Source organism: Montipora foliosa, chromosome 4, assembly GCF_036669935.1.
Source record: "Montipora foliosa isolate CH-2021 chromosome 4, ASM3666993v2, whole genome shotgun sequence".
NCBI lineage: Eukaryota > Metazoa > Cnidaria > Anthozoa > Scleractinia > Acroporidae > Montipora > Montipora foliosa.
In genome coordinates, this window is record NC_090872.1 from 11,023,190 (window position 1) to 11,035,689 (window position 12,500).

Sequence of the window (12,500 nt, forward strand, 5' to 3'; positions counted from 1 at the left end):
ATAGGCGATGCGTTTCTAAAAACTTCAGAAAACGTACCAACGTTGCGCTTTACCCTCTCTTTAACGGAAAGCGACGATAAGACGTGTCCTGAGTTTTCGTTTCTGGACCTTGTAAAAACCTCTGCACGCAAGGTATGCTGTAATTTCGCTTTTCTGCAATTGCTGGCTTGTATATAAGGCACGAAGAATTTTTTGTTTGGTCAGAAATTGTGCATTTTTTTGCGTTCGACGCAGTTGAAATGTACAACTGATGTTGATTCCCAAGAATTGTTTCAGAGATATTCATTTTTTCCTTTAACACTCGCGCAGTCCAGTGAAACTCCAGAGAAAACATCGTGTGATGACGATGATGGAGACGATGAAAAGCTCAAAGCCTTGGCTAAGAAATTTGAAGAGAAATACGTAAGTTGTAATCTCTTTACATTGTTGAAACGTGTTAAGAATATAGTCTGGTTCATGATCGTAAATTCCTTAGAAACCGCGATCGTGAGATGCGTGAAGTTCGAAAATTGTTTGCAGTTTATGTCGATGATTTGACCGGAAAATTGAAAACTTGTTTTTGCCTTGCAGGCTCCGAAACCTAAGCCAAAGAAACGGAGAAGAGATCGTGTGGAGGTAAACCAGAATACCCCATATTGTTGAGTTGCGTATTTCTCTGCGATTTGAAAACATCCTTGAGATATTTCTTTTCTGTCTTGGTTATTTAATTATTCCACAACGTGGATTACAACCAGATTAATTGGTTCAAGGGTAATAGCTTTCGGAATTTCCTAGAGAGGCCTTTTTGGAGGGTAGTATTGTGAGTGTGCGTTGATAATAATAATTATCCCAATCAATTGTTTAGAGTAGTTCTTAGGTTATATGTTACTAATTCATTGTGTTTATGACATGACCCTCTTGTCGAACCAAACTGCCTTTTTGGATTTCTGTTAAAAGTTTTGACGTTTTCTGATTGTTTAGTGCATTTCTGAGAACCGCAAACCCGTAGTTTATACTAGTATTATTGCCTTGAGCAAGCCGTGCAATACAAGTCGATTTTTCCGATACTCCGATAACTTGCGTTAATCTAATACACGATGTCCATTTCATGTAAACTACTTTGTCGATATCACAAGTCTATAAAGAGGGTACATTTATCCACAGAAATGAAGTACATCTGGTATGGCACTTGCTTCTCCGAGTAGTTTTTCGCTTTTAAATTTTATCTTTCCGTTTCCGGTTTTGATCGTTTCGAATGACCTTGAATTTCTTGATACAGGAAACAAAGAAGAGACTTTGTATATTTCGTTTCCGGTCTAACATATATAACACTGTCAGCTTTTTATTTTTTGATCAATAGGCACCAAATGCAAATGCTAAAATAAGGTGTGACAATTTTATATAAAAATGCATATTATTATAGTTATATCAGTGCAAACACTTCATTGGTTCAACTTCACCAGTGGGCCTATTTGCAACTGCTTAAGATAGTCTTTTAACTGCAGTGTTTTGATCACTTGCTGCAAACAGTTGAAATCTGGTCTGGCATGATATTACATTCTGCACCTTAGCAGAAGATGTCTTCACAGACCACATACAGTAATGCTTTGTCTTCTTTGTAGGACTTGATTGATGTGACATATGGCTATGATGACACTGACCCATTTGTTGACGACAGTGAAGCTGTGAGTTCTATATCCGTTTGAGTATTGCACTACACAAATGCATGTAAAGAAAACATGATTTGTAAATGAAAAAAAAACCTTTTGAAGTAAATTTTAAATGTTTTTTGTTAGTTACAAGTTGTTAATAATTGATATATATTGGTGACATTGTTTTTAAGTGGAGCCTTAAGGTACTGACTGCCAAGCATTCACCCTCAGATGTAAAATTTTGTGTATTAACTTTTCTAAATGTCACCCTAATGATGCCGACATTCATGTATTAGCAAAAGCTCAAAATAGCCTAACAGATTCGCCCCTGAAGTGGCTCCCCCTGATGTTAGACAGAGTAAAGTCTCACTCGCAGGGAGGAAGGATTTAAAGCCCCCCCTTATGGGAATAACTTACACATGGTACTCCTTTGAAGTTTCTAAACAACGATTGTTGTTATTAAATTAGATTTCTTTGCTTTTGTTTTCTTTACCCTTTGAAGTATGATGAGCTGTTTCCAGCTGACTGGACCACTGAACATGGTGGCTTTTACATCAACCAGGGTGCGCTGAATTTCAGACCAGTGTCACCAGGTGGTGAAAGGTGAAACTTACGATTGTTGTTGTATTATGCCTAATAACTTGTAAATGGCTTTATTACAACTAGCATTTTGCCTACAACACATGTGTCACTAAGGCATTACTATCCGAGAGATAGAAAACTTTGTTGCTTTGGATTGAGCAAATCCTGTGAACAGCATCACAATCAGAAATTAATGTGATTCTGTATAAAATTTCAGTGTTTTGGTTCTATTGGCAAACAGAAAATGTCATTTAAAAGCAGTGCAATGAAATCACCCGTTGCCTCAAATTGGCTCAATTTTACCTCTTAATCTTGAACTACTCATTCTTCATGCGCATACATGCATGAAGAACAATTTCTACAGCAGTGTTGTATCCGTGGCTATAAATATTTTTTATTACTATTATCATTATCATTATCATTATCATTATCATTATTATTGTTCTTTGGTTCAAATTATTACAACTGTTACAGGACCAATAATTAATGAAAGTAGGACCTTCACAAATGGAATATTTGTGTTTTTACTATGTAGTTTTTGTTTAAGAAATAATTTGGTATTTTAGTGATGGAGATGACTTCCAGAAGACAAAGAAAGTCAAGCTTAAATCTCCCAAGGTTAGAGGTGTTCTTCTTGTATACAATTTATTCAATAAATCTGGCTCCATTGCATGGAGGGGATGGAGACCCCAGGGAGAAGACCAGTTGGAAGACCAAAAAGAACGTGGAAAGACGCAGTGCGGCAAGATTTGGCTGACCTGGGTGTTAAGGAGAGAGTGGCGCTGGATCGGGCAAGATTGAGACAGATCATCGCAAGTCCAACCCCAAATATGCGAAAAGATGGACTATAAATGTTCTGATAATGTATGGAAACCCTTAGTGATTTCAGTTATGTTTCCTGTGGTTTCCTGCTTAGCATTAAAATCTTGTGATGCCTTTTTTTCCTTAGAAGCTCCCAAAAGTGCCCAAGATGAAAAAAGTAAAAGATCCACATGAGAAGAAAGAACGCAAAAAATCGACAGACAAGGAAAAGAAGCAGCGAAAGAGCTCAATGTATGCTTTTATTTGTTGTCTTATGCCTTCTATTTGTCTGAGCTAAGCCTGGCCAGTTGATCGTTATTATGATAGTTGACTCTGGGAATTTTTCTTCTGGTAGTTATTTTAGTCTGTCATTATTTTCATAACACTACTCGTTCACTTGTGGGACCTTATAGATTTGTGCTTGTATCATGAAACCAAAGCCCATGGTCTTGTAAATGTAAAGGAACAAAAATTAAAGACATGGCGCAACAAGATTTGGCAAAAAGAATGGCATTACATCCATATTAATTTAAATACTTAGCTGGGGTCATTTTTTTATCATGGGGTAAAACATGCTTTAGAATTTAGACAACCTACAGGGTGATTTGAGAATTTAGCTTACATGTACAGTCGACTCCCGATAAGTCAAACCTTCAAGTTCAAGTTATCCAGAGTTAAAGTTAACGCGAGTTAAAAACAAAGGACGGGAAATAAATGAACAGTGTTACCAGTAACTGTTTTTCTATTTATACAGTATGCAATTTAGTCAAGTGAAAATGGAAAAATTCATTTGCAAATAACAGTAGAAATCAGAACGTAACGTAACATGAAACAAAACGAAGCAAAGCAGCAAGAGAAGTAAAGTATTAAAGTACGTTGCATCAAGGTTGAGGTACTGGGAACTTTGCAGATGGTTTTCAAACAACATTGAGCTTACTTCTACAGAGTTCATGAAATTTGCTTTTTCGAGAAATAGTTGCAGTATGCTGTTTGTTTTTATTTGCCATATATTGAGGGTTGTGGTTTGAGTTATCGAGGGTTAAAATGTGTAGAAAACAACGTGAAGGGGAACGAAAATTGCTTTGAGTTAGCGGGAGGTTTAAGTTACCAAGGGTAAAATTGCAGTAAATGTAGGACGGAAATCCAGGGGAATTTGATTTGGGTTTGAGTTAGCATTAGGGTTCAAGTTATCGGGAGCCGACTGCACTTTCACGTACAGGCTGTATGACCACGTGGCTGGGCTAAATGATCACTACACCAGCCTGACTCCCTAGCCCATGATCTCTCGTAATGATGCCAGTCTGCATCTAGTAACATGCAACTTTTTCTCCTCATTGTTTTTGGCAGTGAAAAAGAAAAGAAGCATAAAAAGAAACATTCTTTGGGAAGTGCAAATATTGCCACGCTGTTATCTTCTCCTTCCTCATCTGCCAAAAATGCTGCATCAAAAAACAGCTCTGGAACAGCACCATCAAATGTTACTTCAAGTCCAAGTGTGCATGGCACAAGCAGTGTTTTGTCGAATCTCTCATCACCAGCCAAACAACTCAATTCTTCTCAACTAAGTAGTGAAGGAGATGTGAAAACAGAACCTGGATTCTCTGCTTCGGTAAATAATTGCAGCCTTGGTACAACAGGAATGGAGAATACTTCAGGAATTATGTCAACTGATACCTCTCAGAACACGTCGCTTCAAAATGGCATCCAGTCTGGTGACAGGAATGTGTCGGAGGTGTCAGAACCAAGTCTTCCTCAGTGTTTGCCAAATGATGTTGAAGGCTGCATCTTAAGATTGAAACAGGCTGGCACTAATGGTACTGCTGAGGGAAAGTGCAAGTTCTTTAATTCTGATGTGAACCACATGTTGCTGGAGTAAGTAAATTGCATACTTTCAGTTTTTTAAAAATATGCTTGATTCTTGTTGTTAGAGGGAATGATAAAGCCAGTCAACTTAAATATGTTATAATATGTAATTTTAGCATGATCTGCTATTTCTTAAGTCCACAAATACAGATCATAAAAGGATTGTTATTTGCTAGACTACCCGGTATATATAATATTATGAAAGGTGCATATTGTATTTGTTCAAACTGTGGAGTAAATCAAGTTACGATTTATTTTGGCTGGCCTTTCATTACTTTCAAAGTAGTGTTCATAACTGCAATCTTTAAGGATTGTTTTTCCATTTTGTTATTAGGCTTGAAACCAAGTCAAGGGCATTAAGCAGTAAAGTACGATCGGTAAGGCTAACTTTAATGCAGAGGTTTAAAAAAAATTGAAGTTGATGACTGGCTTGAGGCTCTTACGTTTGAAAGAGATTTGACAAAGCTGACCCCACTGTTCTGTTGCTCTGTCAAAGGTCATAGTTTTGTTTGAATTGCAAATTAAAAACAAATTTTATTGCCAAGAGTCAATTTTTATTATATGTGCGGTGTCCGCTTAAGTCAAGAGAGATTGCAAACAAAAGAAAAATCCAATTTTAATTTTCAAAAGTGTCTGCATCTGTTTACTAGAGAGAGTGTCCGCTTATGCGAATGTGTAAGTACAGGATTTGACTGGAAGGTAAAATGGGGAATTAAAAAGTTTCTGTAAGTAGAGCTGGCTGCTTATGAGAGAGTCCTTTAGTAGAGAGTTGACTGTTCTTTTTTTAAGGAAAATACTACTGGTATTTTTGGATGAAGATTAAGATCTTTCAAAATTGTTCATCCAAAATATTTCTGATTGTACCTCTTTCACAGGTGTTCTTGTTGTTACCCGGTAGTTAATTTTAGTTATAATAACATTGTTATTTTTCACTAAAGTGTTTAAAGGTATGGAGTTTTTTTTCTGAAATCCAGGGCTTGTTGAATTACATGTAGCCCATGATGGGACCCCAAGTGCTATTATAATTGTGTATTTCCCTATTTGTGTTCATTAATTTGTTGAAATTAGTCAACAAATGAACAAAATATCTTTTCTTTCAACTTTGTGCTAACTTAAAGCGAATTATTTCCTTGTGACACTGATAAAGGCTGCAGCTGTACACAGCTGTTGGAGCATTGGATCATAATCTTAAATTTGTAAATGCTCACGGTCCGTTTAACCCAAATCTCCCAGCTTTTGCTATTGGCTTATTATATCATGGATCCCAAGTATTTTTCTTTCCACTTCCCTCTCAGATCACTTCTCAGTCTTTCTCTTTTGCTTTTCCCATAAATAAATAGCTGGATACATGTACATGTATATTTTATTGCTTTCTTTATTGGATATAATAATTTTCACTATTCCTAATCCCACAATAAAACTGTAGTCTTTTGGACTTAATAAGTTTTCCATGACTATAGTCAGAGACTGAAATAGCATTAGTGCTTATTTTTCAAATTATTTTAGGGAATCTATGAGTTTTTAGCACATTACCTTCCATGTACCAAGGAGACACTCCTGAAAAGAGCAAAGAAACTTCTTTTGAGTGATCAGGTTAGTATGCACAAAACTTCGTCCCAATATAACAGCAGTGTGTGTGATATGTATCTACACGTAGATGTTCAGGGTTTTGTTTAAGGTTTTAAGTAGCCGGAGGTTTTTGCAAAGTAGACGGTTGTGGGTCCAGAGGACCCATACGATGGGCCTCAGCCCATCGCTTCTAGGGGGGTCAGGGGGCATGCTCCCCCGGAAAATTTTTGAAAACTGAATGCCGGAAAATGCATTTCCTGGCATTTTGGGCCATGAAACTCAGACATTAGAGGGGTGAATCAAGCTGCAATTATACTATGAAAACCATGTTACTCAAAGAAAGACGAAGCAACATTTCAATAATACAACCGTATAAACAAAAAGTGGAGTGATATTTTTTGTATCTTTTCGGTGGTTTTGCTGGAGCTAAGGAGCCTGGCAAATATTGCCACTTGACAACTTGTAAACATGGCACACACTTGAAGGACTAGACCAGCAAAGGCTTCTGATTGGTTGTTAAATAAAGAAGCTGATTGGAGGATACTAATTGGCCAATGGCGTAAAGGATGTTTCGATCCTGATGAGGTGATTGTTGAGGTGTGAAGGTGACACACATTCGTTCCATTGTGTAATTAGCAGGAAAATATGCTTGCGGAACTTGTTTGTAGTAATTTCGAAAACTAAAAATCACTCGAGCGGTTTAAGAGTGATGTAGGTTTTTTCCGAAGAGTTTAGGAGTTCCATAAAGCAGTGAGAGTTGATCAAGAGTGACGTTGGATAAAGATCCGTTGTCATGTTGAAGCGTAGAGATGCCCTCGAGAGGACGAGCACTTACGCGGGCAAGTAGGATTTAACTCCGAGGAGCGTTACGTTCAAGTGTTTAAATAAAGTCTACGAGTCCTCAGCTTCTACGTTCGCTATAAATGATCAACTGAAAGGTTCGAAGTGAAAACGAAGGAGCGGTTAGTGAATGATCAGGGGCTAGTTTTGTTTCCTCAGTTGAGTTGCGGTAAGAGATGCGTGAACGCAGGCTGAGCGTGTTGCTAGCATAAGATCATATGTAAATTTCCTTCTGGTTTGAGAACAAACCTTTTGAAAGTGCTTCTTTGTTTACAAGTTTTTTTATGATTGTGGCGTGATGAAAGGAAGTTTTGCGCGGACTAAAAACGTCCTTGAGTGATTTTTCCTTCCTGTAAGAAAGATATTGAAATCCAATATGGCGGACAACAAATCATATTGTTCGTACTTTCCCGCCACCACAGCAAGATTTGTTCAAAATGAAAGTCTCAAGCATAACGTTTTTAAACTGTCTTTGAGTCAGAAGTCTTTTATATGTTTTCAGAAAAGATAGGCACTGCAAATTTTTATTTTTATTGAGCCCAAGTAGTTTAGACCTCATAAACATCATCTCCTCCACACGTCTTGACTCTTCGAACAATGAAAGTAGCCGGCGAAACCTGACAGAGAAGCCGGTGAACTTCGCCGGCTGCCGGCTCTTATATACAACCCTGGATGTTGTTTACTGGATGGGAGGTCCGTATGGGTAAAAAATGTGCCCTAGGTATTTGGCCTTGGGTCCTACTACATGTAAGACCAGGGGCACAGTTTTTTTTTCCATACGGACAGACCAAAAGCAGTACTTAACTAACTAATTTGTTTTTTCTTTTTGTTTGAAACCCGTCATTTGCCTTAAAAAAAGGTTATCTTTTTGTTAGAGGTGTCTTCCTCTAGGTAGTAAAATTGGCTTTTGCCGTGCATGTACAATCTCACCTGAATCCATTTCTATTAGAGTTGATATTTTCCTTAAATATGTAAATAAATTTTAATATCTGACTGGTCTGTCATGTGGGATTTGCCAGCATTTGAAGATCCCTTTAACACATGGAGTTCTAAAAATTATTGGCATGACAGTCCAAAACTTGTTGGCAAAGGTTACTGTCTGCTATAGATTTTGTCCGTTATTTCCTGTTGTCTCAAAAAAACTGGTTAGGCTTCCAGTGGGCTTAACCCAGGACTGAAAGGTTTAAGAGGGACATCAAGGCTGTTGCCTAACAGGAGCCCGGTAGCCTGGGGCTCCCAAAGAATAGCTCTGGGCGCCTTAATTTTTCACAGCAATACCTTTCACTTCATACATGTACTGTATGTTGGGCTCCTAAGTTCTCAGCGTTTAGTTCTGAGGGCCCCTTAAAATTTTCCTAGGCAGCAGCCTTGGACATATAGTTTTTGAGAGGACCTAATTGTTGTTAAATTGCATTTATTTTAATCTTGTTGAGGGGGAACCTTATTCATAGCATTTTGTTGTTCTCAAGTGAAAATCAAGGTAGAAATCTGGGTCAAATGATTCATTGAATGAGACAAAAATGTGAAACACTGAATGACTTTTCTACTATGACATTTTTTTTGTAGGCTGGACGCTTAAGAGAGCCAATGGCTAAGTTGAAAGCAGGTACTGTTGATCACTTTTTAGGCCTTACACTTGTAGTATTGCGGACTGTTTTTTACTAGTTTTGTTGTATTTCAATGAGCCTTTAGGATGAGTCAAAATATAAAGGAGTAAAAATATTTGAAGCGATACTACATGTACGATACATGCCAAGACATCTGATAAGTCACTCTTTTAACATATCTAAAAAAATAAAGGGAAGCATTTAGTATGTAAAGTGGCATCGCTTCATTATGATACTTTGCTCAAGTTCAAGTGGAAATGAGATATTGGTTGTCATTTTTAGCTGTTGATAGAGTAATGCCAGAACAAATAAAAAGGTTTGAAGAAGAAGTCAGGCAACATGTGGAAGAAGAAAGCAAGAAGCAAAGGTATGGTTTTAATGAATGGTTCTTTTATCATTTGTATGTCATATGCTACAAAAAGCTAATTAATTTATTGTGGATACTATTATGAAGGTAAAGGTCCTTATTTTACGAGGGTAACATATGACAGTGAACTAGAGTTAGTGATTGGCTACACGGATCAGAGGAAAGTTGAAACAGACGCTGATCGAATGAGACTTGAGATTGAACTGGCGAGCTCCATCTCAGAAGAGCACATTAACCGACTGAGCTACGCCTGTCTCTCTTTAGTCTTATGAGTGATTATTATTTCCTTGGACAATAAACTATAGCCTAAATTAAATGTAACGGTAAAAACAGAATGAAAAAGGCAATAATCATTGTGCGCAGCAGCTAGAGATCAGCTCCATGCTTTACAGCTGATGGTATTTTTGTGTTTGTCTGCTGGTGGAATGCTGATCACTTGATATTGGTACATTGATGTATGGTAAGGTGAAGGTAAAGTCTGCTTTCGAGCCAAGTGACCCATTAGGCTGGAGCTTATCCCGGTTCCTGTAGCATGAAGCGACTGGGAGTATTATTTTCTACTCCTCCCTGGATGGGATGCTGGTCCCCTTAGGCCTAAAAGTGATGTTTAGGCCAAAGGTTAGCCATGAGTGACCTGTGTTTTAAACCTGCCGTACAGGTTACATGTAGATGTAGGGTTTAATATGATAATTATTGTGTTTGGAGGTGGCTGGAGATAATTTGCTGTAGTATTCTGTGACCCATTGATAGAATACAGTCTACCTATATTACGATTGTTATTTTTCTTTTGCCAGTCATCCTTTTGACAGAAATTTTAGGTACCTACATGTAGTTACTGAACACTTGGTAATAAGGGCTGTCTCCTTGGCTCCTTGGTAATGTATGACAACTGACAGAGACTAGAAAATCATTTTTTTACTTTTCAATTCATTAACCTTTCAGTGTTCCCATACAAGAAGGAGGAAACCCAGATGACCATAAGGTAAAAACAAAACAGGAGCAAGAGAAACCTTCTTTTTTGCATTTTCATCTCTTATAGAGGTACATGTACAGAACGTAAACAAAAATGCAAAACATTTAATTGGCTTATCAAACAAAAACAAACAAGCACAAATTTTCATTGGCTCAGCGAATGTGGATGCAAACAACGTCATTTCTCCATGGAACTCGGCACTTTGCTTTGAGGTCATTTGAAATGCAGTAAATAAATGCAATTGGGCAATCGAAATGTTTACTGCCCATATTAGGAGTTTCCTTGGTGGGATTAAGGAATCTTGTCAAACATTGGTCGGGAAACAAATTACGAACACTTTTTCAAGGTCATGCAAAAGTCACTCTATCAAATTAGGGTAGAAAAGATACTTTTGCCTGTCCCGCAGTGTTCAACACTAATGCTTGCCCGATTGCTCGGGGCAAGCAAAATATATCCGTGGGTAAGTAAAACAACTCTAAGACTTGCCCAGTCGGGGAGTCAAAATTTGTTTTCAACTAATGTTTTGCGGAACGATTTGATTTGGAATGAAGAAAGTGACTAGACATACATTGTATGACGTAGTTACTGCAAACACGATTAAAAAATAAACAATGTTACATCTCTTTCCTGTCATTTATTTTTCTGTTAAAAATATATGGTACAACCTCAAAGCAGATTCAAAAGAGGAACATGTTCATAGCTGCCAACTTTCTCCTCGTGAAAAGAACGTTATTTACAACCAAACCCAGTTTTTGCACAGCCAAATATGTTTCGATACTTTGATATTGAACAAGGGCACAAGAAAATTTTACCTTTTGTCACGCAATTTCAACCAGCTTTGAAAGGCTTTTAAAAAGAACATACTATTTGGGACAAATGGCAATTAATAATAATTATTATCATTCAAAACCAGCCTAATCTCATAGAAATATTTAAGGAATAAGGAATCTCCTTTGACCTCTTATGGAAAAGGAAAATTGCTTGAAGATATGCTTGTCAAAGCAAAACTGTGAAGGCTGCTAGAATATCATGGACACACAGCAGGAGTCACATTGGTCTGTCAAATCCATTTTACACAAAATTGACATTAAATTTTTACAAGCCTCCTTTGAGTTTTAATGGGCAACAGGTCTTTAGAAGGTGGGCAACCGAAAAAACAAAACTGATTGCTTAAAGGGCAAATTAGTGAGAAAGTAAGTGTCAAACACTGTTAGTTCATTGTAATAGAATGGCAAAATAATAATTAAAGTACGTGTACACCTGTACGTAATTGGAATGGAAATGCGTAGCGTGTAATTATATAAGTAAACCGTTACGTTGTTTTAATTAATTGAACCAACCTTTTTTTGTGAAATTTTATAAGCAGACACCAGGAACAAACATACCGTAATCTACGTAAAAGCAAAGAAACACAGACACAAAAACACACACCAAAACGGCAAAAGGGAATTAAAGGAAAAAGCAGGGTTTGTTTGAAGATGTTAAGACTCTTGGATTTGCGTTCTTTATAAATAATATTAATTTGCTTTTTTTTTTTTGTTGAAAATTAGGGTTATTGTGATGTGTTAATTTAGTTTGCCTTCCATAGCTGATGTGGTTTGATAATCGATATTCATCCTACATGTAAAACATGCTTTAGAGAGATTGGGTTTCAATGTGTATCTTTGGTAACAGCAAAGGGTATTGCATGGTAATTGTTTTTTGCACCATATTGGTGATAAAACTTGTGTAGCCGTTTGTAATGTTTCAAAATTTCGATCTTCCATTTTAGATGGAGTCTGTAAAATTTTAACAAAATTTGAAATAATTTAAAAATTATTTTAAACATAATTAACATAATTGAAAAACATATTTTAACATAATTTAAAAATTATTATTATCCCTTTCTTTGCAGAAAGAACTTTTCAAAACTGCAATGGAAGTCAGTGATGATATTGAGAAAGGGGATGAGGTCACCACACCAACAGATCCTAACGTAAGGACGTCTACCTGGCCTTGAAGTTTGATAAGAAACCAATATGGTATGCATATTTTAAAATCTGGGCTTGTTATATCCAGGCACCCATTCAACTTGACGACAAAGCAAAGAAAAATGTTCCCAAAAGGAAGTTCATTTGGACTGACGAACTAAGGTAACTATTTGATTTAGACTGTTGGTTAAAGAAATATTGATGCCATCCCTTTGACTTGAGGATTGCATTTATTTTTCAAGAACTGTCCGTCTCTGGTAATTTGACCAAGAGTGCATGGAGGGTCATCCCAACCAT

The 12,500-nt window shown here is 37.0% G+C and overlaps 1 protein-coding gene across 4 annotated transcripts in view; it reads left to right on the forward strand.

Annotated features, from left to right (window-relative positions):
• Positions 1-12,500, forward strand: part of LOC137999809 (ubinuclein-1-like) — a 25,171-nt gene that overhangs the window by 151 nt on the left and 12,520 nt on the right. For all 4 annotated transcript variants that reach the window (XM_068845738.1, XM_068845739.1, XM_068845740.1 and 1 more), the window contains exons 1-15: positions 1-132; positions 310-402; positions 571-615; positions 1,602-1,664; positions 2,134-2,234; positions 2,780-2,831; positions 3,163-3,266; positions 4,362-4,886; positions 5,212-5,254; positions 6,384-6,470; positions 8,853-8,892; positions 9,176-9,260; positions 10,203-10,242; positions 12,128-12,208; positions 12,292-12,365. The exon at positions 1-132 is cut by the window's left edge and continues 151 nt beyond it. In XM_068845738.1, the coding sequence (XP_068701839.1) occupies positions 1-132; positions 310-402; positions 571-615; positions 1,602-1,664; positions 2,134-2,234; positions 2,780-2,831; positions 3,163-3,266; positions 4,362-4,886; positions 5,212-5,254; positions 6,384-6,470; positions 8,853-8,892; positions 9,176-9,260; positions 10,203-10,242; positions 12,128-12,208; positions 12,292-12,365 (1,565 nt within the window). The remainder of the gene's footprint in view (positions 133-309; positions 403-570; positions 616-1,601; positions 1,665-2,133; positions 2,235-2,779; positions 2,832-3,162; positions 3,267-4,361; positions 4,887-5,211; positions 5,255-6,383; positions 6,471-8,852; positions 8,893-9,175; positions 9,261-10,202; positions 10,243-12,127; positions 12,209-12,291; positions 12,366-12,500) is intronic.